This window comes from Rhea americana, unplaced genomic scaffold (genome assembly GCF_003343005.1).
Source record: "Rhea americana isolate MKP2758 unplaced genomic scaffold, rheAme1 scaffold_244, whole genome shotgun sequence".
In the NCBI taxonomy this organism is placed as follows: Eukaryota; Metazoa; Chordata; class Aves; order Rheiformes; family Rheidae; genus Rhea; species Rhea americana.
In genome coordinates this window covers 142,880-169,285 of record NW_028186362.1, presented here as the reverse complement: position 1 = coordinate 169,285, position 26,406 = coordinate 142,880, and the positions used below count along the sequence as shown (strand labels likewise).

The following is a 26,406-nucleotide window of genomic DNA, read 5'->3' as shown; positions in this document are numbered from 1 at the left end:
TTTTTTTTTTTTTGCTCATATGCTGGGATCTCTAAGCTTTATACTACAAAAATTGAAGTTACAACATTTTCCAAAGGAAAAACACCACCACCAATCCCACACCCTAAATATTAGCTGTAAACTATTTCAGGATCACATCTAAGGATGATAAARAGTTAAATCATCTCCAGCCTTAAATTTTAGGGCTAAAATCAAGTCTGCTCCAGCATTTTGACAAAAAACTACTATGTGCTGCTGGTTATAGACCAAGTTAAGAAACAATTCCAGGTCCTGGATTTAAAAACGCAACACCCAACCCCAAAAGCCCTTTGTTTCTCCAAACTGGATCTGAGACACAGTGTAGGAGGTCAGTWGATTTTTGCCTTTTTAAACATTGATAACAGTACAAAATGTTATTTGCTTACGTAGGGGTCATTGGCCTCTGTATGATTAACTCCCTCTTTTCATGACCTCTGTGACCTGCACATAGCCTCTTAAATACCTCTAACAGTATTTGAAAATAAAAGTCTCACCATCCCACAAGCATGARGCTTTTGATAAACATATTATAACCAGGGAACCTGACTATTCCGTGTATTTTGTTTCCAGCAGGTTACTTAAGGCYTCTTCACCGAGTAGCTAACAAAATACTTGTACTGTAAGGAAGACTCATGCTAGATTCAAAACCATTTCTATGCAAGTATACTTCTTCTAGAACCAGTGGAAACAGCACTTTGGAAAGAGTAATAATCTCTCATTMCAAAAAGAAAAAAAGACACATGAAGAAGCAAAACTTAATTTTTTCATGTTGCTTTTATCTGAATTCTGTACAAACCACATGAAACGAAGAGCAAGGTTTCTCACCGTTCTAAAATCATCCTTTTTGACCACTAAGATGGCAACACCCACGATGACCTTTTCTTCTCAACTCCGTGCTATCCCTAGTCTTACCGAATTTCCTAAAGTTTCTGCAGGACACGGGACTAGCTGTTCGCGGACAGGGCTCTGCCGAAAGTGCAAGAGATTACGTGCCCTCCGACCGAAGGCGTATCCGAACTACGAGGGCGTTCGAGAAAAACCCTGAAAGACATTCACAGCTGGAATCTTCTCCTCAAGAGAAACTCTCCACGTTAGTCTGAATTCAACAGATACTACACACTAACATCGAAAGCAATCAAAATCTCTAGGAAAAAAGGAAACGAGAATATCCAAGAAGCTTCTTAGGGGTGGAGCAGAAGAGCTGTCCTAGGAGGGATATTCCAACTTCACGCTTCCTTCCACTTGGAGGCTTACCAACTCCGTGACTAGCGTCAGGGTCAGCACGGCCGYGCAGGAGACTTAAACGTCTCTCGCCTGAGGTCGGACGGGACGGCAGAGCAAGGCTTCGCAGCACCCGCTCCTTCCCCACAAGGAGCACCAAGGTGCTTCAGTCAGCTGCAATCTGACAGCAGTGGAGAAAGCGGGCGCTCGAGAGCGGGATTTAACAGGACACATAAGCACATGGTCCACTTCAACAAGACCTGAGACTTTGCCGATCAGTGGTGCGTTCCATCATTTGCAGAACAGGTTTTCAAGACAAGATAAACCAACTTTCACCTGCAATACTTTGAAATTGCTACATATTCTCATAAGCTTAACTGGCTGGCAGTAAAGCTCTTTGTGTCTTAGCTATAAACAGTCGAGACTGCAATRCTTGCAACACTTTCCATTGCAATACTGCAATCCAACCAAACAATACCACCTACACATACTGAGGTGAGGCAGCAAAGGCAAACGGTTTCCAAAAATTACAGAAATGCCACCCTTGGTTTATAGGAAATGGGAGAGGAAGAAAGTTGAAGCATTTCAATCTTTCCTTTGCAGCCACCCTCCACCCCAAACATTCACCTGGGTAAGATGCAGCATTCAAAGGTCCCGTTAAAGAATAGGCCACCAGAGCCAGAAACATCTGATAGCTTCTGAGTCCAGTCCGCTCTTCAAGGTTCCCTATATCACCACCACATAGTACCAGCAGCTCTGGGCCTGCTTCTGCAGGTGGGAGACAGGAATAACTACACGTGTGGAAGCAGAAAACGAGCCAGTGACCTTTGGCAAGCAACGTCTGCATAAGTCATACAAGCTGGTGACATCAAGAGTCACGACTCTTCAATCCTAAAATGCACTGCTTGCAGCTTGGCTACCTAAATAACAAGCCCTAAATTTAGGGGGAGGTTTTCTCCTCATAAATAAAGGCTTTTAGGAGCAGGTGCAATAAATGACAAATGGGTTCAGGTGAACAATGAAAATAATCCAGAAGGACTTCAGTTCCTCACACCACCACYCGCCATGCTTTCCTTGAAATGAACAACTTCACACGTTCCTCTCAGGCCACCTATTAGAAGGCATCAGATATCTTAATTATGCAAAAAAAGAAAAAAGAAAAAAAGCCCTAGATTTACAGCACACATCCAGAGTGGCCATGCCAGAGATGGGCTGGTTGGAAGTGTTTAATGCCTCTTACTAGTATTCAGTTACAGCCTGCATCTCTGAGCCCACTGAAAGGTTTTGGTTGTCCAGGSAGTGTAAAGGGATGCTTTCCTCTATCTCTGCAGCTCCAAAATTTAATAGCAGCACAGCACAAATACAGGTACTTGAAAGCCTTTTTGATGCTGGATATATAGTATTTTCACACACCAGTAAAACAAAAAGCACACTGTCCTGAGGTTCAGAAGAAATGCACAGGCACTGAGATGGTTACAAAAAATGTTAAGGTCTATCCATGCTTGAATTCAATACTGAAATTATTTCAGCATGTATAAATCCTTACTTAGAAGTTTTACTTCATTTGTATAAAATAATTCAAGCTATCCTGGAACCAACACCTGCCAGCTAACCTCCTACCAAACTCCTACTCCTCCTTCTTCATGCCCACTCACAAATGGGCTGAAGGGGTACTAGGCCAGCGTGGCTTTCAAGTTTCTCCTCCTTCCGCATTCACATAAAAATACCTTAAGGCCTGATAGAGAGATTAAGCTGAATTAATACACTGAGCACCTTAGAGCACGCAGCTTATTTGGAGCGAAAACTGCAGTGCCATGCACACCTTCAACCCAAAGTCAGGTCTCCACCATGGGAGAACGTCTGCAACTGGCAGTCTCGGTTCAAGGGAAGGAGCTGAAAGAGCAAGTCACTATGGAAATGCAGAATAAAAAGGTCTAAGCAAACTGTCTGCACCCGTGACACCAAACTGCAGATTCATGTGCAAAGTAATGATGTYTTATACAGTTAGGGCCACACATTAGCAAGATGTTTAGGTGACAAAGCACCTGGATTTGAGCTCAACTGAYTGATTTTATACTTATTCACCACAACCCCCTCCCAAATAAAAAAACCCTCTATCTCACATCATACTTCCGGAGAGACTGCCTGCACTGAGGGGTGCGCTTCCAGAGAGTTCGATATAAAAGCAGCAGTGTTAACACCAGCAAAGAAGAAGGCAGCACAGTCTCCGCCAGYGCCACACACCGAGGAGCATGTCGCTGCGCATATTCCTAAAACCTGGGAAGCCACATGGCCCAAGCAAGGAGGGCAAAGAGAAAAATCAGAGCCYTGTAAACATTTCTAAACGAATACGTGAGCGCAGTAAGCCCACGGAGGAAACGTGCACTTCTGCATTCTCACTAAGACGTTTGTCAACGTGAACAGTAGTACTAGGGATAACCCTACCCTCCCTTGTCCACGCGTGCGTGCATGCGTGCTGCTGTTACTAGTGCAAAAGGTAATTCACGCAGCAATTACTGGAGATCTGTTTGCTCGTCCAAGACRTACTAGCCAAACGCAACCCTACATCAGAGTTACAAAAAAATAATTCCCATCTAACATGGGGACAACCTAGGCTGCTCAAGGTCTCCATCCCTGCTGTCCATCCCATCAGCTCCTAGATGGCCACGGCCAGCCCTGGAGAGCAGCCCTTCCTCCAAGACCTGCCATCGACGCCAGCCAACAACTGAGCCTYCAGATATTCTGCCTCCTCCCCAGCATTTGGAGGACCTCAGTCTCCCGCTGRTAGAAACTCCTCTCTACCACAAAGTTCACAAAGCATTTAATTACCTCTTAAGTGCTTCTCTGCTAAATAAACAAACTAAACATGCCTAGGAACAGACTAGCACTGGCAGGAAACTACTTTGCAGCAATGAATCATGTTTAAAAGCACTGAGTTAACCACTGAGGAAGTTGCATTTTGGAGGCATAAGCAAACCTGAGTTTGCTCCTTTAATCTGCAGTGCTTAATTGAAGTGATGAAGCCAAAGCCCTCGAGAAATGAAAGCAGGCAAAATGAAAGCAGGCAAAATTCTGGTATGACGACAGCAGCACAAGGGGCACACCGAGCAGGAAGGCTTCCTGCACACTCCTATGACACTGAGAGAGGGGATTGGAAAAAAAAATAAGTCTTTTTGAATAAACAAAGCTTAAGGCACACTGTGATCTTTCTTTTTTCTTCCAGACTAGTCAAAGATATTAATGCAAACATAAAAATAAATAAATAAAAGTCAAAGATATTAATGCAAACATAAAAATAAATAAAATAAATAAAAGCTGTACAAAATGCAGCTTTGCATTTGAACGTCAAAATGCAGAGTAATTGACTCGCCCGAGGGCACATGGGACCTCCTCGCCTCTCGGTCACTGCCACAGGCACTTCCTAACCGCAGCACCCACCGAACATCGAACAGCCGCCGTCSCTCCCGCCACCGCGGAGACACGGACCGGCTGCTTCTCATCGCCCTGCGACCGAGGCAGCAGCTCAACAGCTGGAGGGACGGGTCRAAGCGGCAGCGATCAAGATGCCGTCTGCTGGAAAACGCTCCAGCTGGTCGCTCTGCGCACGGGCTGCTACCRCGGGCCAGGAGCGGAGCGGGTCCCGCGCGCGGCCTCGGGGAAGGCGCCCCAGCATCTGAGTCTTCCCCCCATCACCATCAAGAGGAAGAACCGACAAGTCCTTGTGGTGGGATCCGGGAAACATCACCGAAAAAAAATTTTATATATATATATATATATATATAAAAAAATATATAAAAATATAAGTCTGCACTTACAGACTAATTCTACTGGACACCTAATTTTCAGGGCACACAATTCTAACGCTAATTGAAAAGCCAAAGGTATTATCTGCAAATACCGAAGACAACGTACAGTTTTCTGCTGTTTTAGCGGAGTGCGGGAGCAGCCGCGTAAGGGGAGGGTGGGCGCCTGCAGCCGGAGAACGGCAGCGCGGTGGCAGGACTGACTTCGACCGCCTTCAAACGAAGATCGTGCCCTTCGGCTCAAGGTTATTAAAGGATAGGCTGAGGAGCTCTCCGAACTGCAAAGGCTGACTACTGAAACCTGCAATAGCAGCAAAATTATCCCAAGTTTGGGGGAAAAATAAAATTGAGAAATGTTATGAACCACACAAATACAAATCAGCACAAAATTAATCTGAGGCAAAATCTTCTAGAAACTAGTCCAGGACACAACAAACGAAGAAGATATTACTTGTACAGCTAACCAACGTCRTCTCATGAAGAAGAGTATTTTCATTTGTTTTTCCCAATAATTTGGTATCCTTTCTGGTTGATGGAAAGGTAACTTTGCTGGCATAGAGTTCCGGTTCAGTTCTGCGTAACACGATATTAAATACTGCTTTCAAAYTGCAGATATCTTCCAATACGGTTTAATCTCCCACAAATCCCCGTGCGATCTCCCCAAGGTCTGTTTGCAAGCTGCCGCTGCTGCTCTACCTATATGGAAGGCCTGAAAATAAAAATTACACCGCTAGCTTAACTGAAAAAACGCAAAGTTTGTAGGGTGGGAAGCAAGAAGAATGGAAACGCCCACGTTTATCTACCTAAGGACAGGTGGACTACGGGGAAGCACAGATGGACTACGGGGAAGAGTTTCGCCTCCGCGGCTCGCTCTCAGATGCCGTTTTGGAAAACACGCGGACAAACGGAGGTGGATTCGTAAGGCAGTCCCGAGGCGGCCCCAGACGAGAGGCAGCGATCAGGCAGGCCTCCGGAGCGGGCGCGCAGCAGCTACGTGCTCGACGGCGCAATCCGCCGCGGGCGGCGGCTGCCGAGCAGAGGTTAGCTAAGCCTTCGTCTCGCGCTCCAGGGAGATGAATGCAAGCTATTTAAAACCGGGGCACATCAAGCTGGCATGTCACTTCAACGCCCTGCCTGCAGATTGTGTTACAGCTTTATAACGAGCCTTCGGCTCCGTCTCCAGCTCTCTGGTGAGAGCGGACAGGGGTCCCCGGCTTCACGTCCAAGAATCGCGGGATTTACTTCAGGCATCTGCCAAATCCAGGGGAAAAAAGAAAAAAAAAAACACCCTGCAGCTAAAATCCCAAAGCACTTTGAACCATTGCTGCTTCACGTGGTAGATAATGAACCCTGACTTCACAATTAAAAAACCATGAAATAAAAATATTTGAAAGCAGCAGACAAATCACTACCCCGCGCTATATAGAGAACGAGCCACGGCACAGCCAGTTCCCTCTCCAGCACCGTTATTCAGGTGTGCCAAAGATCTTGCTGTGCTTTTCCAGCAGGAGGAATGGAAGAATCTGGTATTCGGCAAGCAACAGCCAAAAAGCAGATTCATCTTACTCTTCTGCACTCGGACAGAAGAACACACAAGGCAGTGAAAAAATGGCAACTTTGYTGCTCGTTTATAAGTGGCATTTAATTTGACACGGAAACTCATGACTCCTCCATTGCCTTGAGACCCCAAAGGAGGGTTAGGTTAAAAAAAAAAAAATCAGTGACAAAAAATAATAAGACAAGCCTAAGACAGGTTGGCTTTCACAGTCAATGCAAGCACAATTCAGCAACCAGCAGTTTTTTGCAATGTTGTCAGGCAGGAGAAGGGTCAAGTCACAGTAAACCACTGCGTGACTGAGGCTGTCCCACARAGCACGGACTAAGCCACACTTCTATCGATTTTTTCCTCCCAGAAGTTGCCAATACACACATCCATCGTGAGCAAACCCCTGATCCTGGACCGAGGGTTGTGGTGGGTGATTCCCAGGCAGAACCTGCCCCAGATTCTTCTGTGCTGAGAACCACCATCACCAATTTCTCCTTCACTCGGCCCAGTGTCTGCTGTCCCTCRGCAGCAGGTCAGATTATACACTGAACACGAAACTTAGTGTTGCAACGGCCCCCTCTTCCCATTTGGCAATGCTGAAATACAACATGAACAAGGGCATGCACATACACAGCAGTAACGTCTACATCAGGACACAAATAAAAGCCTACTTATGTCAACATGCATCTATCTGTTTAATCCTTGCAGTAACTTTAAAAAATTGGCATTTGAAGGGCTTCAACAAGACAGTCTTGACAGAAGAAAAACTTTGTCTTAAATAAAGTTTCAAAGCCCTTTAATAACCCAAAACATTTGCTAAGGAGAACCAAASCACGTTTTTCACTGAACTGCCGATGAGGAAGAACTGCTGGAAGACGCACCACCTCAGCCGCCCTCCGGGGTGGGGCTCTTTGTATTTTGGTGCTGGCATCTATTTTTTGCAGCCTGGCTCAAACAATCTAATTTTCTTTCCATGTGAAAAATACTTGAGGTCTGAGGAGAGCTCCAAGTTTTAGAAAAATTGGAGGAGAAGAGACAAGAATAAGAACAAATTATAGTTCCAGCAGCATTCAAAACCAGCAGTGCCAAGGAAGGGTATGGCATGTTTGCAAAGCTAAAACCACCTTATTATCTCAGCTTTGCTATAAGGAAAGAGGGCAGCTTTTCAAGCAAGAGGGAAGAAGCGGGAATAGAAGAAGAAAAAGACTATCTTTAAAAGAGAACCGCTTATCGACTAAAGAACAAAACAAAAATTCAGAGTTCTGGCTTAACATTGCATATTTTTAATGAATAAACTGTTAGAGTGGGTTAGCCAAGGAAGCTTTTAGACAAAACTCTCCCATCTGCTGTCAGCAAAGGAGGTTTGCATGCTTTTCCTCAAGATGTTGTCACCCCTACATTTCACCATATCCCACCTTYGTGGGGGATCTCCAAACAGCCTTTCAGAGCTGTTCTGTCTCCAGAAGAGCCCCAYGGATTACAGCATCATATATGGACATCTCAAAGGCTGTAACTTCTTCGACAGACTTGAACTGTTTATGCTTAGGTAGTAGGCATTAAGTGCCCAAGCAGGAAAAAAGGAGAAAAAAGAAAAAAAAGAAAAAGAAAAGAAAAGAGGGGAATAGAAGGTAAAATCATTATTAAAAAGAAAAAAAAAAGAAAAGAAAAGAGGGGAATAGAAGGTAAAATCATTATTGTGACCATTTACAGGACCAGCTTACTCCAGACCCAGTAGATGGATCCCAACACTTGGGTGTCTGCAAGCTCAAAATCAGGCACCTGCTTAGATACGAAAGCACCACTGGCAGGGTTGAACAGAACCAGGTATTTGCCCAGCTTGCCCACAAACAACACAGAATTCCTCGTGTCGTCTGAGGAGACAAAAAATATCCATTYGCTAGCCAAACCAACTCTCCACCATACTCTTCGCTTAGCTAGATTTCTGAAGCCAAAAAAATATAGAAGTGAGGAATTTTTTTTCCAAGTTTAATTTCAATGAACTCATGAACGTATAATAATGTTAAAAAGAAAAAATACTATTTGTAGATTGACTTCAGTTTGGTCAGGGAATCTGTGAAACTCTTCAGGATTTATTTGGCAGGATATACAGGAAATACAATCAAAAGCATTACAACAAATCCAGCAAGTGACAGATTCTCCCCCCCCCCCAAAGTTTCAAGGTGACTTATTTCTAAAGTTTACTTCTATTTCAAATTTGGGATAATTTCCATTTYATGAATTTTCTAGATTACTATTTAGCTGAAGCACAGCGTGCGAGTTCGGGGCTTTCCTCAGAAACGCCCTGGGAAACTCACAGACAACGTAGCACCTAAGTGGAACTTGGCAATAAAGCAGAAATGCAAAGCACAAGTTCAATATACAAAGCCAACGTACAGGAAATGCTACAGTAAATTACTGCCTGGGTGAGCCAAAGGAGGAAAGTTCAGTGCATATTAACATTTTTCCATCTGATGAAAAACAGACGACAAAAGGTATGAGAAACAGATTTGTCACTTTACAGCTTTCCACACATATCCAGCTGCCAGAAACATTAAATTGCACCATTCAGAAAGGAGGCATCGTGCCAGCTGTCATATTCCTGCATACGGAAAGTAAACCAGCTGAAGAAAGGAAAAGATATTAAGGTTAGAGTTTCACTTCCAAGGAATGTATTAATTTCATTTTTTCCACAATCAGCTAATTAAAAAAAAAAAAAGGATAGCTTAACCTTACAATACAAAGGCCATTCGTGCACTGAAAAACACTTTTCAAAATAAATGCATGAGACCTAGACAATCAAAAGCATGTCCCGATGATAACCAGTGTATTGTGTGTACATGTTTGCTGCCCTCTGCTCTACACTTACCTACCTAATTAAAAAAAAAAAAARAAAAAAAAGTAAGGAGATGTAAAGTATGCATCAAGTGGTACATATGTATGATTTCTTTCCTCTCTGAAGAAAATAAAATCACTAGCTTACCAGTTTTACAATCCCGTATAGTTTACAATGACTACATCCAGCCAGTTATGCAACGTATGTCAAATAGACCCTTTCTACACCTTCTGAGCTTTAAGATTACATTTTACTTTTAAAATATTATAAATTTCTATTTCCCACATGTCACTATGTGTGGTCTGGGCTACTATTATTTGCATATTGCTTATCCTTACAAGGCCGCATTTTGGATTCGTCATCAGCTCTTCCCCAGATGAGGATAAAGAGACTAATAACCAAGAGGTTACAGATGTAAGGATATGCATTTGTCGTCATAAAAAAAAAAAAACAATAAAAATAAATAAATCTCGGCACGTAATGCTGCTATTTTGATTCACTAAACCCAAACTGGACCCACAGCCCACCGCTCCTGCCCCCGCAGTGCTGCATGCCTCCAGCCAGCCAGCCGCTCTGCAATTCACTTTCCCCTCGTGAGCACACGCGATACAYGCCAACGCCTGTAAATCACCTTTTAGAAAGTCAGTAGCACTTGCTTCACTATGCAGTTGCTGTAGATATTACATTTGATCCAGGAACTCACCGAATTAACGTTTTGTCCGTTTGTTTGTTTACACGCATGACCSAGGTTGTAAGAGTTTGGCAAAACTCGGTTTGGGAATTAGGACAAAAAAAAAAAATATTTGGCACAGCTCTGCACCCTAAGGTCCTGAAATATTTATAATGGTACTTGACCACAGGCGCRAGTACTGCCACCCTCGTGCATTCAAAACCCATGAGTCAGGCCCTAGAAATAAGGACTGGTTTTTAATCACGATTTTATTGCCAAGATATACTCTGAGGATTTGCTGGGTTTTTAAAACTTACTTTGCTTAAACACTCAGTGCAACATTAAGGGCTTATTTACGTCATTTAAATTAAAACCAGATTTTGATGCACGTACATCAATCTAAAGAACTTGGGCTCAACAGCCTACCYGCTCCCCTCCCAAATATTTGCGATTACTGTCACAATTTAAAAAAAGTGCCGATCGCAGCAACACCGGGTTTCTTATGTTCTTGAGCTGAAGCAGCCTTTCCATGGACTCCCGTTGAGAGGACTGCTTTTGGAACATCATCCAGCAAAGCCAGCTACGGGTGGTCTTCAGTAACATCCCACTGGGCTTAGCACAGAGTATCACAAAGCACATCCTCCTCCGTCGRGGAGCATCAGCAACCCCAGTCAGCAAAACCACCTCGCCCCCATTGCACCACGGCGCAGCCCTTGAGGTGGCCATAACAACTCASATTTTCAGTTCAGTCCTTTTAACARCTCCTCAACCTCTGTCGTCTTCCAGGCATGAAGGATGGGACAGGAATGGCAGAAGGGGTATGAGGCAAATGTAACCAGGTCCTGACTTTCAGGCTTGCTAAGCAAGCAAAGGCAGTCCCCGGAGGTCCCCACTTTCTTTAAGAAGCAATTATCCGGACTGTCTCACCACCTCCTGCATAAACATCAGCCGCAGAATTTTTCCTCCAAAAACACCAATCCCATCACTGCATTTCAGGCTGGTAAACCTGCACCTTACGCATGCCGTTGACAGCTTTTATGCTTATTTAGGAATTTAGTGCCCCCCAGGTATGCTCCACGTGCTATAAGAGCAACTYATTCTTCATGCTGAAGCATTTCCTGCAATTGCACCAAAACTGCAACRCTGCCATACGGCCTTTCCGATCAAGCACAAACACAGAGTTGGGGGCAGTAAAACTGGGGTGGGCCAGGACATATTATAGTCTGGCCAGAACAGTCACAGTTAAAGAAAATTGAAAGAAAAATGGTAACAGACTTTGAATGCAAAACTTACAAAACAGAAGCAGGAGCTTTTAAATAAGTTATCCATACAAATACTCATACTATCCAGCGTAGAGAGTTCAAAGCTTTCATTAATTGTCATTAAGGTATTTGTTTTCTGACAAATACCTTAAAAATTTTTTTTTTCTCCTCTTTCTATACTTGGCTCTTATTCCTTTCATACCTATCACATCATATACTTTTCTGAACCTCTTGTTAACGCCACAAATAATAATGGCTTCTGGAAAGAATTGCCTTTAAAAGACAGCCAACAGCAAAAACACCTGGTAGATTTATTGCAGCCTTAAGACAGACAGCTCCCAAGCTAGGGAAGGGAGGGGAGGGGAAAAAGTGAAAGTAGTACAAATTGTATTCTTGTTAGAGTACTTTCCTCTTTACACTAAAATAAAAACTGGTCACAAACCGAAAGATCCATATCTATTTGGCAGAAACTCATAAAAAACCCCACTGGAAACCCAGATCTGATTTCATTTGAGCAGTTAACAATTTTAAATGCCAAAGCGAAGTATTTCCTAATTTATCAGCCCTGTTGTTTTGCATTAGGCTGCCCAGAACTGATGCTAATGTTACGTAAGTGTAACTGCATTTAAGTCTAAGTTACTTGYATACCACCCTTTCCAATCATGTTTCAACTGAAGCATAGCATAAGTATCATCTCCTTTATCCCATCATTCTGGGAAATATTTTTCCCCCAAACTTAATCTCAAACTTTATTTCAAGGGGACGACCGCACGCTGTAAGGACAAAGATGCCCTGGCATTATGTAATCATTATTGGGACGAAGCGGGGCAGGAGAACTTCTGCAGAACTTCCTCTGGGCCCCCCTGGGGGCACAACCTCCTTCATCATCTGCGTTCAACGCRAAAGAAGGTGGCAGGAACGGTCATTACCAGCTGGCTGAATAGGCGTAAATTAAGATGGGCATCAAAACCTAGTACAGAGTTCAGCACACGGCAAGCGAGCAACAGAGGTGGTGCTGGGAGATACCAGAAATGCTCCAAGCGCTTCGTTCTGCTGATGAGGTCAGAAACCAGCTGATGTCAACTGCTGCAGCCTCTAAAATGGTATATTTAGGCCCTTCTGTCTCCATCACCGTGCCAAAGGCATGTCTTGCATTTGCAAGTAGGAGGCAGGAAAAAATAGCAGTTTACTCTTCTCCACCACCAAAAGTTGCAAAATAAAGAGTAAAGATGTTGGTTAGGTTGCCCTAAATCCTTTTATATTTGCCTGCTGTAGTCACAGAGATTTCTGAGAGCAATTTCCAGTTATTTAATCCCACACCAGGACAGACTTATAAATTGACCTAAGCTGTCAACTGCAACAGCAGCAGTTTTCATCAGGTCAAGTATCAAAACAAATTAATGCCATTCGAAGTTTTAATAATCAGCAGTTTCTAAATTTTAAAGTTCAAACGTAGATGAATTGATGAGAGAAATATTCCCACGGAGAAGCCACTCAACAGACCAGACTATCATATTCTCTCTGACGTAAGAAGGTTGGCGACATTTGTGTCTCCAAAGATACGGCAAGAATTCGAGCCTCCAAGATCTAAATGCACAGTTCAAGGAAACTCTCACTAGCCTTTCAGATTTAAAGTGAATGCATTCCTAGACATAAACACAAAATTAATTCTTTTAGCCAAAAAAGCCACTCATCTGTATTTTGTTCAGAAGCTCAGTTATTTTAACCAATAGCTCAGAAGGGATGGTTTTTCAAAGCTACCAGAAAAGGAGCTATTCTCCGAGATACCAATCTCTCACTTTAGAGTGTGGTAAGTATACAGTGCAAAATTAGAAAAGGTGCTAGATGATCTCTACAGCATCTCCAGAGCAAGAAGTATTAACACAACAAAAACACATGCCCGATRCGCAAAGACTCCTCATTTTGAAATGTTTCTAAGTCACTTGATTCAGCACTGTAGTTTCAATGATGGAGATCGACTGGCTGGTCAACTGAGCTACTCTGCACATAACTGTGTTTATAACGTAGCTCTCAATATATCACACAAATATCTCTGCTAGCCAGTTCCCATCTGACTAACAATTGCTGACTAGYGTATATTTGAGAGAAAGCAGAAAAYTGGCTGGGAAAGGTCAATCCTCTCCTCCAGAGGAGTCAACGCTTCCTTCTGGTGACAACAGTGTGCAGACTTAGTGTCGCTGTTGCAATGCACATGAGCATATGCTGAGCCCTCGGCAAGGGTCATCTCAAGCAGACAACTTGCATGCCTAAAATTCAACTTTAGCTCAAGCGTTTTTGTGGCACCAAGGCTTGTTTGGTTCTTCGCATTTACAGGATTAAGCTCAGTCTGCACAATAGCAAAATGATTTAATTTACAAATTGAACASGCTCTCAAAGGAGATTCACACAAGCCTCTGCAGCAACGACTTTTGAGTATAGCCAGTTGCCAAAACATGACAGCTGGAAAACAGAGAGAACAGACTTCACCCATATCTGACAAGAGCTGTAATTTAATCAGCATTCGTTGGCAGTTTTCACAGCTTAGTGCACTGACAGATGTGTCCAAGCAAGAATGGCTTTGGCACTTCTGGCCTCTACTGTCCCCAGGTATTGCCCACACCACCATGCTGGCAGAGTCTACAGAGGCAACAGCAACCGAACCGCTGCCGCTCCAGGGCGGACTGCCCTTTCCACTAAGGCACGGCCGGTGGCGAGTCTCATCTGCGGGACCAGCTCTACAATCCTACCCTGAGATGTGGGCACTGTTTCTCTTCCACCCACCTTATCTGGTGGGTGATGGCCACCCACAGAAAGGTGGGGCCAGGTCATTCGCAAGGAACGAGTTGGGTATTACACAAACTCAAAGTTGGCAAAGCTTCCCACTTCACTGAACTGCCCATCTCACATCTCCATGCAAAGAGGACTCATACCAGATTTAAGCAAAAATTTTAAAGAGATAGGACCTCAAGGTGACAACCGAACACTAACTGCTCTTCAGCTGCTACTGCTGATTGTACGTCTATGATTTGGAACACTATATTTAAATACACTCTCCTTGCGAGAATATGTATTTCTGAAGACACCTTTTAATTCCCGAATAATTGCCAGCAAACTACCTTAGGCTCTATATAGAGAACACTCCTATTTGGCATGACACAAAACATTGAGATTTGATAAACAGCTGCAGAAAGCCAAAAGAAAGCAATATTGCCTACTTTACCAAGATGCTTTTGATATTTCAAGGTTTACAAGCCTTCAATTTCCCTATTGGTCTAATAAACACGAGTCAAACTCATCTTCCACAAACCCCCTGGCTTGTAGAACTGCACGGGGTTGGTGGGGTGTGGAGGGGTTGTTTCGGTTTTTAAAAAGCCATAAGCGAAAAAGTGGAATGCCACAGACGGAATTGCTTAGACCCACCAGCAAGTCCAARAAACTAATCTTCCCAGCAACTGCACTTGCCCCTCCCTCCACGTCTTTCAAAACATGAAGCTAAGCCTAGAACTGCAAACTGCAAAGCCGGAAATCACTAGCACTGGGCTCTGAACTATACCTGACTTGTCATAGATAAGATATACATAAGATTAGAAGTCTTAATAGCAGATACACTATAAATCACACTTTCAGATTAGCAAATCAGTCTGGCAGAGGGAGTTTTTGCACATCAAAACTGCTTTTTCTTTAAGAGCCTGAGCAAAACTGTTCTGTAGCTGGAGTTGCCACTAAGGTGAGATGATCGTTTTTAAAYGACAGGAGCACATCCAGATTTATGTTTGCACTTTTCAAGTTAAGAGGATTTTTGCCTTTGCTCTGCAAAATGCCTTTTTAAAAATCTTAAATGGTATTACTAGCAATACAATATCATATTTATAGGAAATATTCTAATCATTTTCCCCCCAAGCTTTACTCATTTTTTGAGTAAGGATATCTACAGAAGTTCCAAATACATCCACAAACACAAAGGCTTAAGAGGCAATTTTACCCTCTTGAATTTGATGCACCCAACGTTAATCCAGGATTTGCATCTAAGTTACTATTCAAACTTTCAAGAGGACCATGAAACAATTAACATAAAATAAGTATTTCTGCTGTCTCTCCATGGTAAGTATTTCATATTGTTCAATCACATGTTAGAGAAGGAACTGAATACCATACCAGGTCATCCCTCAGTATAGTGCAGGGTAAGCCAAACTTCTTTCATGCCTGGTTAACAGGCAAATCATTTGACCTTTCCAACAGGACTGTTAAAGACCTGGCAAGACTCATGTGTCAGCCTATGAGACTCCAAACAAGGCATTACATTTTATTTCAGTGCTTTATTATAGGCAGAGCTGACAGCTATTGCTAGACTTGRTATTTTCTACTACTTTCTACTCTGAGATACCGCTCCTACTGAATTTAACTGTTTAAGAGGAAGCTTCTGRGGCCCGAATCTAACTTGGAACGAAACAGAGATCGCCGTCTCCGTAATCAAGAAGAATGTGGAAATCTGAGAGAATTTTGCAGCCTCCACACTACGGTCTTGGATTTACCACACACTGCTTTGCCCCCCGCTCCGCTACCTCTCTGCGTGGGTCGGCGTGCGGGAGAGACCGGGTGCTGGCACCGCCCTGGGCCTTCAGACTGACCGAGGACAAGAAGCTACTGGCTGTGGGACCCCATCCCATCAACCGACCCTGCTGAAATACGAGTGATTAATGAAGCAGAGAAATGGGGGGGGGAAAGGAAAAGAAATGGATGTCCGTGTGCAGTGCTAAGTCAATTTAAATCCGACTTTTCAGTCTGGCCAGTAAGCGTGCTCTCCGCTCCCGAGGGTCTGATCTGCAGAAGGGCTTTGTGACCCTGGCTCACGCCGCGGGCGGGCTGCCACCTGCCCCTCCGCACAGCTGGACCAAACCTAACAGCATCCAGGTCCTCGGCACTCCTTCCTCTTCCTTTTCTCCAAACTTCGTTTCCCGTAAGCCTCTAGTTTTAAGTCAGTCATCAGAGAGGCTGCTCATTGGCGCAAACATGACTCTACCCTTTTTTAAAAAATAGCAGTAAAGATGAGACCGAAGTCCCACAACACAGCATCACTGTTATGGCCATGCCCCTGAAGAAAACCCCTTCAAGAAGGGTTCCTGGAAGCAAACGTAATTACAAACCCAATTCGTGGACCAGCTTGTCTCGCAGCACCATCATGATCCTCATCTGGACTGGTACAGCACACAGTCACCTGCCAGCACATTTACGGCAGAGCTTCCCCACGTTTAGACCAGGCTGGCAGAGTTCGGGACGCTCAATCGCTTCCCCTGTTTCAAGCGCAGGAGAGACAGCTTTCTCCCATGCTTTCCCTCCTATTGATAGCATGTAAAATCTATTCTTAAAAAGTCAAAACAAATGAAAGAAAAGCCAACAATGTTATCTCCTGGCTCCGTACCAAAAAACAAACAAACAAATCTTTCAGCACCCGGTCTCTTCTCACAATGCCCTTTGATAGCCAATGAATAATGAGAAAACCAGTTCACTAAAAATAGCATCTCGAAATGGTGGGGAAGTTCACAGAATTTGTCAGGCCTCCAAGGTCAGATACTCRCAAAGAAAACAAGCCTCATTTTTTGCCGTTTCTATTCAATCAACAGTCCTACTTTTTGGCCTCCGCRAAGGCTGCCAGGTCTGCATCTGCTCTTAGCACCTAATCAGCATTTAGTTTTTCCACTACCTCTATCTTCGAGAAGAGCACACTGCAAACACGTATTTTCATTTTTCCATAGTGAAATATTTAGCTTGCATTCCCCATAGCATAACTAAATTGTTACTTGCAAGGAAAAAAAAAATGACCAAAGTATTCTTCAAAGTAAGAAGAATATGTTCACAAATCACGTCAGCTGTCCTGCAGGTACAAGCTCATCTGTCCCTTTTTTTCCTGATATGGCCAACTTCACTTTTGCAGCAATTAGATCAGTAGAAGATCTATTTTAAATTAATTAGCTTCCTGATCTGAGGAGGTTGTCCGACAAAAARAGATTACTAGCAGACAAGACACAGAGCCGTTTCTGCTGCCTCTTCTCCCCCATAGCCTCCTGACCCCGCTCCAGCGATGCTCTGCCTTCCTTGAGGCTGCACAGCAGAACAGGCCACAGCGCAAGCAAAGCAAAACAAACCGCCTGGGAAAACACAGTCCTCTTGCAAACTTTCTAAACAAAGAGGTTAAACAGCGGTGGAATACGAGGCAGTTTATGGTTGTACGAGCTGATCTCCCTTTCCATCTGCAACTGCGCGAAGCCTGAAGGCTGCCCCGCGCTCCCGGGACGCCGGAGAACTCGCCTGTATTAAACCATCCGTCTAGCAGGGAGCTTCATTACTGCCCACGGCTCGCCCGGTCCCCCCTAAACCCCTGCCCCGTCCGGACTCGGTGCGGAGAGGACACGGGCTCCTGAAGCGCGGACCGGGCACCAACCCGGGCGCTAACAGCTCGCCTCTCGTCGTTGGCGATTTTCTCAGTAAACCACGTCTCGTAAACAGGATCAAGCAGAACGGGAGAACGCTTCGTGCTTTATTGGTCGGCAGCCCATTTTATCCACAGTGAGAGCTGCCCTCGAGGCACTGACAGACCTCCGCCCTGAGGAGCGGCGGCAGCAGGTGACCTCTGCGATTCCTCCAGCCCCGTGCCGGGAAGAATCGCTGCCCAGAAACACATCCTGCTTTTAGGTAAACGCAAAACTCGTCTCCGTGGACGGGAGAAACCAGAGAGGCTATTTTTTTGGAATTCATCCTTTTTCATAATTAAGTGAAGACAAACTTTTGAACATGTTGTGTRGGGAGGAATACAATAATCTTTATCTCACAATAACCTTAATCTTTCTTGTATCTCAACCTGAGCCCATCTAAGTAGCACTGTATGTAGTTACCGAGTTTGCGTTCTCAGAATTTCCTATTCTATTGCCAGACTTAAGTACCTCTGAATATTAACTATTTTCCCTAAGGTTCCAGTCCCTGGAGTCATGTTATTATTTTCATTTTYGAAATAAACCTGATATTCCAGCTTACATTGTTGCTAAGGAAGGTTGTAAAACCAAATAAAAAGACAAGACAAATAAAGAGAACTGAAGCAGGATGACATTTTTAAAATGTTCCTGTTTTATCTCATCATTTTGGAGATGGTCTCAATTTTTATACACTTTGAATCTGCCATATTTTACTATTTTAAATTATTTCCCCAGCAGCAATAAAATTATTCCCCATGAGAAATTCCCAAAATCCATTACCAAGGCACTACTCACTACTCTATGCCCTTTAATAAAAATACTTTTTCAGGGTTCAAAAGCKTCACATAAACACATGCACATCTAGATATTTATCTTTTAGACAATTTTGACAACTTCTGACCTACAAAAAAAAAAATCCCTTTCTATCCCTTTCTACTCTATCYCCTCTTCACAAACTTCTCTTAAAGTTCACAAAAAACATATTCTATGAACAAATATCCTTCATAAATTGTAAGAAAAGCCTACCTCTTAGCTTGACGCGCCTTCAGGGAGCACTACTGTTTTCCTCTACCTGTTGTGATTTCAATAGACATGYAAAAAATGCAAGTTGCAGTAACGGAAGACATCTGCACTTGTATTTTGTGCAAACCATGACAACTCGCTAGCAACAGCCCTGCTGGCAGCTGCCCGTTAGGGCTTAGTTAGTAGCTCGCAGGAGCTTCCAGGATGCAGCATAAAGTTACCGACACAATTATCACTGGCCAGGCCAGCAGGCGTCCTAATGTTTCTCTCCCGTTTCACACGCCTGCTTGAAAGACTATTTCCCCAATCGCCACTGCAATATTTTATAAATGCACAGAACTTGACTTTCCTGGGAATAATATATACGGCTTAATAAAACAATTCATGCAAAGGGGAAAGAGGCCAGCATTAATGTAGTCAACAGAACCTGACATACTCTAGGTCTAYGCAAAGCATTATTTTCCTTTTTTATTTTTTCATTAATTTTTATTTTCACAGATGTTAATGAATTCTGAATAGCTTATTTGCAAATATTAAAAGGACCAAAAGCTAAACTTCTTAGTTAAAAAGGTGGGGGGGGGGAGGGCATGCACCATACATGCTCCATGTACTCAAACAACTTTGGCAGGTAACCATGTATGTATCCGGCAGGCAGAAAGGAAAATGGGAGAGCAGAGGGAGACAACTTCTCTGAAAGTGATCTGCTGACACCAGTGTGAAGAATTTCAGCTCACGCGCAACAGCTGACGTGCTCACAAATTCACTCCCTAGTTTATTCCCAGGTGGGCYGCTTGTCCACCTACTCCCTGGGCTTACAAATTCATTACCACCTTCTCACCCCTGTTTCTAACACCATGAGTCTCACGCAAAGACCCGTCAAACACAAGAAATCATGAAATCCGAAGAACAGCAAGAAGATAGGGCTATCTCTGGCGCTTTTTGTAAAGGCGGAAAGGCCAACAAGCAGGAAGAAGATACAGAAAAACACAGAAGAAAGTTCCAGGTAGAAAAACAGAGCCATCAGTCAAACATTTCAAGATGACAGCATTTCACCAAAATCTCACAGATGAAGAAAGCCAAAAAGTGTTCTGAAAGCTGTGCTACAGGTGCCACCTGAGGCTGAACAAAAAGGTCACGTGTAAACACAGGAAAGGATCCTATGTGTTTGCACGAGGGGGGAGGGGATATATTGCCCATAAATGACTTCATTACTATTCAAACTATAGTTTCACTCCATCATTTTCCTGTTTCCGACGGCAAATGCCACCGTACAACAGTGACGAGCTGTGTTTAGAGATGTCTTTTCACTCCAAGAATTCAATTCCTGTTTTGATATGCTAAAAAGCATTTCAAGCTTGCATTCAGGACAAACATCTAAACTTCTCTCAGGTCATCACAAAGTAATGAATAGGTCACCAAGTGCTATTYGTTTCTTTCTGCGGAGTGCGGCACTCTTGCTAATTCAAATGTTGCAGCAATTCTTACTGAATTTATTCTAGTTGTATTAGCTAAGCATTGAGAAATCACAACTCCCACAATGTAATGCAAATATAACATTAATGTGAAGTCTGAAGAAGAAATGAACATTGTTGTAAAAGCCACTATATTGCACATCTATAATTATGTCATCTGACATTTAACAGAACCCAAATTTGGACACAAATACGTAAATAACYGAGGCATAATGAAGGTCTGCGGTGCAATTCTGATGGTGTAACCAACATCCAAAGCTTTGCAATTGGTCCTTCAGTCCCACAAAGCTACCAGAGGCTGGTATTTGAAGCTTGAGATGGAGGTGCCTATTAAGTAGCTACCAATTTAGTGGTCTGTGTTGATTTAGAAGTGATCAATTCATCTGCACAGGGACAATCTCATTATGACAACCAACAGTTCACATAATTACATATATTACAGACAGATGGACAAGCAATAAGCTTTTTCTTCCATGGGAAAAAAAAAGTTTGAATCTTACTCCTTTCGTGCAATAGCTGCTTAACAGCTACCAGCACATCACAAACTCCAGCTCTTGGTAATTTGTTTTTATTTGCTCAAGGCTTCTGGTTTCTCAGTTTTACATCACAAAACGGGTGTAAAAGAAGCAGCTGTCTCTATTCCTTCAGTCAATGTAAAATGCCCTGAGGAACAAGAGGGACCACCATCTCTGCGCAGCCTAAGCCTGCGTACCTCCACTCCGGTGACTTCCACCTTCTCCATCACARGCTGACCAGCCAGCCTTCGCCATCTCTCCTTATACAAGCGCCACATAGATTTAAATACCCACGACCCTTACGGTAGAGCTACATGCGGTGACTTGAGACACCTTAGTAGTTTGYCGTTAGTGAAAGGTGGAGATCCACCATCTGCCTCCTCGGGAGCTTCCTCCACCAGGTCACTAAAGSAATGGTTAATTCCTTCAGCGCACCCGGCTGCAGTCTAGCTGCACGCAAATAYACGTGACTACAAGCACTGCACACATATTTGGCCCTGCTGATTTATGCCACTAATTTGTACAGTCATAACCYCAAGATTATCTATATCTACATAAGGGATGTGTGCAGTTGTATTTAGGCATAAACAATATTTAGCAATTTTAAAGCACAACAATAGTGAACTACTTCACCCTACTATTGGTCATAATGCTACGCCTAGAGTCTACAATATACTACTGTACAAAGTCAAATGTTACAAATATTTCTGCACTGATTCTAACCTAGAACACCTGAACACTGATTAATGTTAAGAGCTTCAGCTGAAGAGCACCAAATTGACTAGTTCTGCCTTATGGAAAGGAGGATTTAAACTGTATTCTAAACAAAACTGCATGAGTGATAACAAAAAAAATAAATAACTTTCTTCGAGCTACCATACAAGGTCTTAATCTGTTGAGACTACTAGTAAATAGGATTAGCTTTTCAGTTAAATGGTCTTAGAAACCACTTTATTTTCTGCACTTCATAAACTGTACTTTAACTTAATTTTCAGGAGTTGAAACTAAACTAAAGCCGGAAATTAGCCCTTAACAAAGCAGCTGGATCCATCCTCAGCATCTAGAGCAGAAAAAAAAAAAAAAAAAGACGACAAAAAAAAAGAAAACCACCTCCTTTGCCAAAGGACATAATTCTGCTGCCTCATTACCGTTGTGCTAGAATAACTTAATTAGCAGCCTTCAGACACAGGAAGGCATTCGTGCTTCATCAGGAAGAGAAGGGGCGGGGGTGAAGGGGACACGCTGTTCTCGCATACCAGGAACACAGCACCGACTTCTTCCAGCTCCCGGACCAACGCAGGACTGGCATACCAGAGCTAAGCGCTTGCTTGATCCAAAGAAGTGAAGAGGAAAAAAAAAAAAAAAAAAAAAAAAAAAAAAAAAAAAAAAAAAAAAAAAGCACCAGACAGTCTAATATTTACATACACTTAAGTGCAAATAAAAAGAAACAGTTCAGCAGAGGAACCACGCTGAGATATAGCACGTGAACTAGACATTGTGCCCCCACCCCTTCCCCCTTTACAAATCAGGGTCCTAAAACCACCGTGGTCCCTGTCTTTCACTATGTTCTGCTCTTGAAGGCACAGACATCTGTCAGTAGGGAATCCCATAACCGAGGAGGCTTTTATATGCAGCTATTCAGGCTATTTCCTTTAGGCTATTCCACAGAACAGCACACACACAGGCAGACTCGATTCATGGGATAAAGTAGCAGTACAGGCTAATTGCAACATGTGCCTTTAATGCTTCCTCTTTAGAGCTCCTTAGATACAAAATCTGCTTACAAAGTAGCTGTGCTCTAGCTCCCCAGGACAGCAGAACCTCTAAAAAACTACTACTGTTTCCTAAAATTCACTGTTTATTATGTTTTACCACCTACAGCACTGATTTTTTCTTCACTACCATGCACAAGTACCCTCACATTGGCAACAGCCTCTAATTTTGTAAATCCTCCTTATTGTGAAAGCCCTTTCATCGTCAAATCTAAAGTGCACTATTCACACCCCCAGTTCAAACTCCTTACTGGGGCAGGAGTAACCAGCTACTGAATGAGAAATTGCATAAGCCTAGTTCACAAATCCCCAGAATTTGGGAATAAACTGCATCTCCCTCACTTTTTTTTTTTTTTTTTTTTTTTTTTGTTCACATAGCAGGTATGTGCATTTTATCTGTACAGAGGCATTTCTGCAGCTCTCCATCCAGTTCTGCAGAGCCAGACTGGTTTGATTTCACCAGCATAATCCACAGGTGAATAGGATCAGCTAAGCCTAAGCGAGCAGGCAGGGTCTGAACTGCCAGTTGAAATTAGCTAAAAATACTGCYGTGACGCATGCACCCAAATAGCATCCTGCTCCCTCTCCCAGGGCAGTATCAGTTCTGCAGCCCCAACAGGTGTAGAGAATAATTCATCTTTGTCACTAAACCCCACCAATACGTAGGAGGGGGAGGAGAAGCTGCTAACAGAGAAGGCGTCATGTGTACATAAATACTTCCCCAGCACAAGTCAGATTTGAAGGTGCTAGGCTACAGGGGCATCAGAAGCCACTTTCCTCACTCAGGGGTTTCCAATGGTCCCACATAGTCAATACTGCAAGGTCTGTCGATATATAAGGAATGTAATGAGCTTCCAACACCTGAGGAAGGCTTTGAAACTTGGCCCGCAAACCAACAAACAAAACAAGAAGTTCTCTGCTGAAAAGGCAGACTGGAAGCAGGACACACTGGCTGCACAGCGCCTGGGTACAAAGATCACATTTGTTTCGACTTAGCTCCTCAAACCCTCCGACTGCAGACTGCCGGTTAAGAGGACGTGCTCTGCAAAGCGTTCCTCTGAACATCAGCTGAAAGCCACCTACTCCATAAAACGCTCCCGAGAAAGCTATTTACAACTAACTACTGCCATTTAAATGCCCTTTTCTCGTAAATAGGGGGATTTGCAAGAGCAGACACCAAGGGATCCTCAAACTGCTAAGAGCTGCCGAATAAACACCAGTAACACAGTGGTTTTGCCCACCGCTTCCCACCCACCGGGGCTGCAGAGCGCCGGATGGGCGCACAGCCTCCCACCGCAGCACCGCCTTCCCCCCGGGTGCCGATTCAACCCCTCTCCCCCCAGCCCTCCAAGCCAAGGGGCGAGCGGAGCCTCAGCACCTGTAATTCGCTGCTCGCAGCGACGCTCACGGCCGAGAGCTGCAGGTTACCCGCWACGAGCCAGCGAAAAGGCGAAGGCGCTTACCCGAGAGATGGAGAGCGGCATGTTGAAGTCCTTGCCGCCCTGCAGCCTGAAGCCCCAAGGAGCCGGGCCGACCAGGGACACGCTGTAGCTGCTCATGGTGTCAAACGTTCAGGGAGCCGCTCCAAAGAAACGGTGCCTAGGGAAGAGGGCGAGAGTTTTAACTTCGAGCCGGTAAAGACCGACGGCACCGCCGACCCCTTCCGAGGCCTCCCTTCCTCTTCTGGGTTGCTCTCTCCAGTACAAGAACAGCCAAAAAAAAAAAAAATCAAGATACGGTCTGCCACTATTTGTGCTTTTATTCTCATTTATTGTTTTCCTCCATAGCTTTGGAAGAAACAAGCAACTAGGGAACTGCTAGCCCAGATCCATGACCTTCTGAATCGCTGGTGCTGAAACACTCAGATTTCCTAAGAGGCATAAACACGTTTGACAGTTACTTCTGACTAACCAGGTACTGTGGGGACAGAAGAAAACTTCATCTTAAAAAAGTGTCCATGCTGAGATAAGCAGGAATCGACAGTATCCCTTAAATCCAAGCATGGAAAAGATCAGCACTGGCACACTCACTTTAACAAAACGAGTATCACATGCTGTCATGTCAGCAGCTGAAAACTTGTTTCTAAACACATTACGTTTTGGCAGTTTCAAAATTATGTCAAAGTACCACAACTCAGATGTTAATCAGAGGAAAAGAAAGCGCCCGTGAGGTTTTTATTTTTACAGYCTAATTTCCTACGGCTAGAACAATGCAAGAGACAAAACAGGAATTAAAACCGACCCCAAAATGAAAGCTGCAAACTAAGTTCGAACTGAATTCACAGCAACATGCTAATACTGGGGGAAGGAAAAGAAAAAAAAATGTAAAAGCCAAGCATCCCTCTCGCCCTCCCCACACATGCAGGCAACAAATTACCTTTAAAAGGCAACCTCTGCAGTTAATTGCCGCTCAGCGTCAAAGATAAGGGCTTCAGTTTCACCTCAGATAAGTAACATTACAATGACATCTTAGGTAGCGGATACCTTCTATTTTTACACGGTTGAAGCCAGGCAAAGCACGCACTAGTGCGCGCTGCTGTAAGACTACACCGAGGCACAGGGAGATGCCACACGCGCACGCTGACATTTAGGGTGGAAGCGCGTGTGCCGCAAACACCGCCGAGCGCCACGCAGCGGGGTCTGACCCCCCCCGCTCCCCGCTCCCCGCACCACGGGGGAGGTTTCCCGTGATTTTCCCGAGGCCGCCGGCGGCCCGCGGCCCGCGCGGGGATGCTCCGCCGCTCCCACGGGAGCATGTTTCAAGGTGCTTCCCGGGAAAGCTGGCCGCGACACGCGTTCCTGGCTTCACCCCGCACGGAGGGATCTGCTGTCCAGACTCGTCTCCGAGCGAAACGGCAAACCCAGCGCAGCCTCCTCCGAGCCAGCAGCCGCCCGCCCAAGCGGAACAGGGCTGCCGGCACGAAGCGGAGCGACCCAGCGCCGGCGGGACAACGCGCTTCGGGACCGGGCAGCTCCTGCCCCGCGGCCGCTCCACGCCGGCGCCTAGCGAAGGGGCAGCGCCGGCCCCGGGGACCGCCCCGGCGCACCCGTGCGAGTCCCGCCAACGGCCGAGCCGGGAAACGGGCGCTGCGGACGCTTCTCCTCCTCGGCCCCACCGACTCCAAGGAGCCCTTACAGCGAGGGCTCCTTACAGCGAGGGCCGCTGCGCCCTGCGCGCCAAATCCCGTACAGAAAAAGCCGAGTAAAGCAAATAAAAAGAGCTAAGCAAATAAACAAAGCTAGCAACAGATTCTGGAAAACACTAAATTATATTAGAAAACAGCACTTTTTTTTTTTGAGCAGCAGTAGTAAGTACGAAGGACAAGCATCAAAAGCATCACCCCCCCCAGCATCGCCCCTCTTCCTTCCCTTCCTCCCCCCGCCTTGACCCGGCGGCTTCACCATTACCCTGAACGCGTATTTTAAGCTATATATCAGAGCAACGCCTAAGTGCAGGTACCGCAAGCCGGGGGAGCCCCGCAGGCGCCCCGAGCGCCCCTCACCGCCGCGTCGGGCCAGGACACCCCTCCACCACCACCACCCCCTCCTCCCCCACGCACAGCACCGCACAGTCCCGCAGCCCCCCACACCCCGCCGGCACAGGGTATGCCGCACCCCTGTGGGGGAAAAAAAAGCGGGGAAAAAATTAAAAAAAATAATTTTAAAAAATAAAAATAAAATAAATAAAAATAATAAAATAAAAATAAAATAAAGCAGCACCCCAAGGGGCGCGCGCGGCCCCCCCCCGCGCGGCCGGCACTCACCCCACGGCGCGGCGCAGGGCGCGGAGCGGCGCGGCCAGGAC

At 44.7% G+C, this 26,406-nt stretch overlaps 1 protein-coding gene across 8 annotated transcripts in view; it reads right to left on the bottom strand.

Moving 5' to 3' along the window:
- PDLIM5 (PDZ and LIM domain 5) overlaps positions 1–26,406 on the bottom strand; it is a 111,181-nt gene extending 84,775 nt beyond the window's left edge. For 6 of the 8 annotated variants that reach the window (XM_085306656.1, XM_085306658.1, XM_085306662.1 and 3 more), the window contains exons 1-2: positions 26,366–26,406; positions 24,066–24,201 (exon numbers count right to left, since the gene is read on the bottom strand). In XM_085306656.1, the coding sequence (XP_085162782.1) occupies positions 24,066–24,161 (96 nt within the window). In that variant the 5' untranslated portion in view covers positions 24,162–24,201; positions 26,366–26,406. Of the gene's footprint in view, positions 1–16,497; positions 16,652–24,065; positions 24,202–24,978; positions 25,068–26,365 lie in introns of those variants that run through there. The other 2 variants (XM_085306657.1, XM_085306660.1) reach the window with 2 other exon arrangements.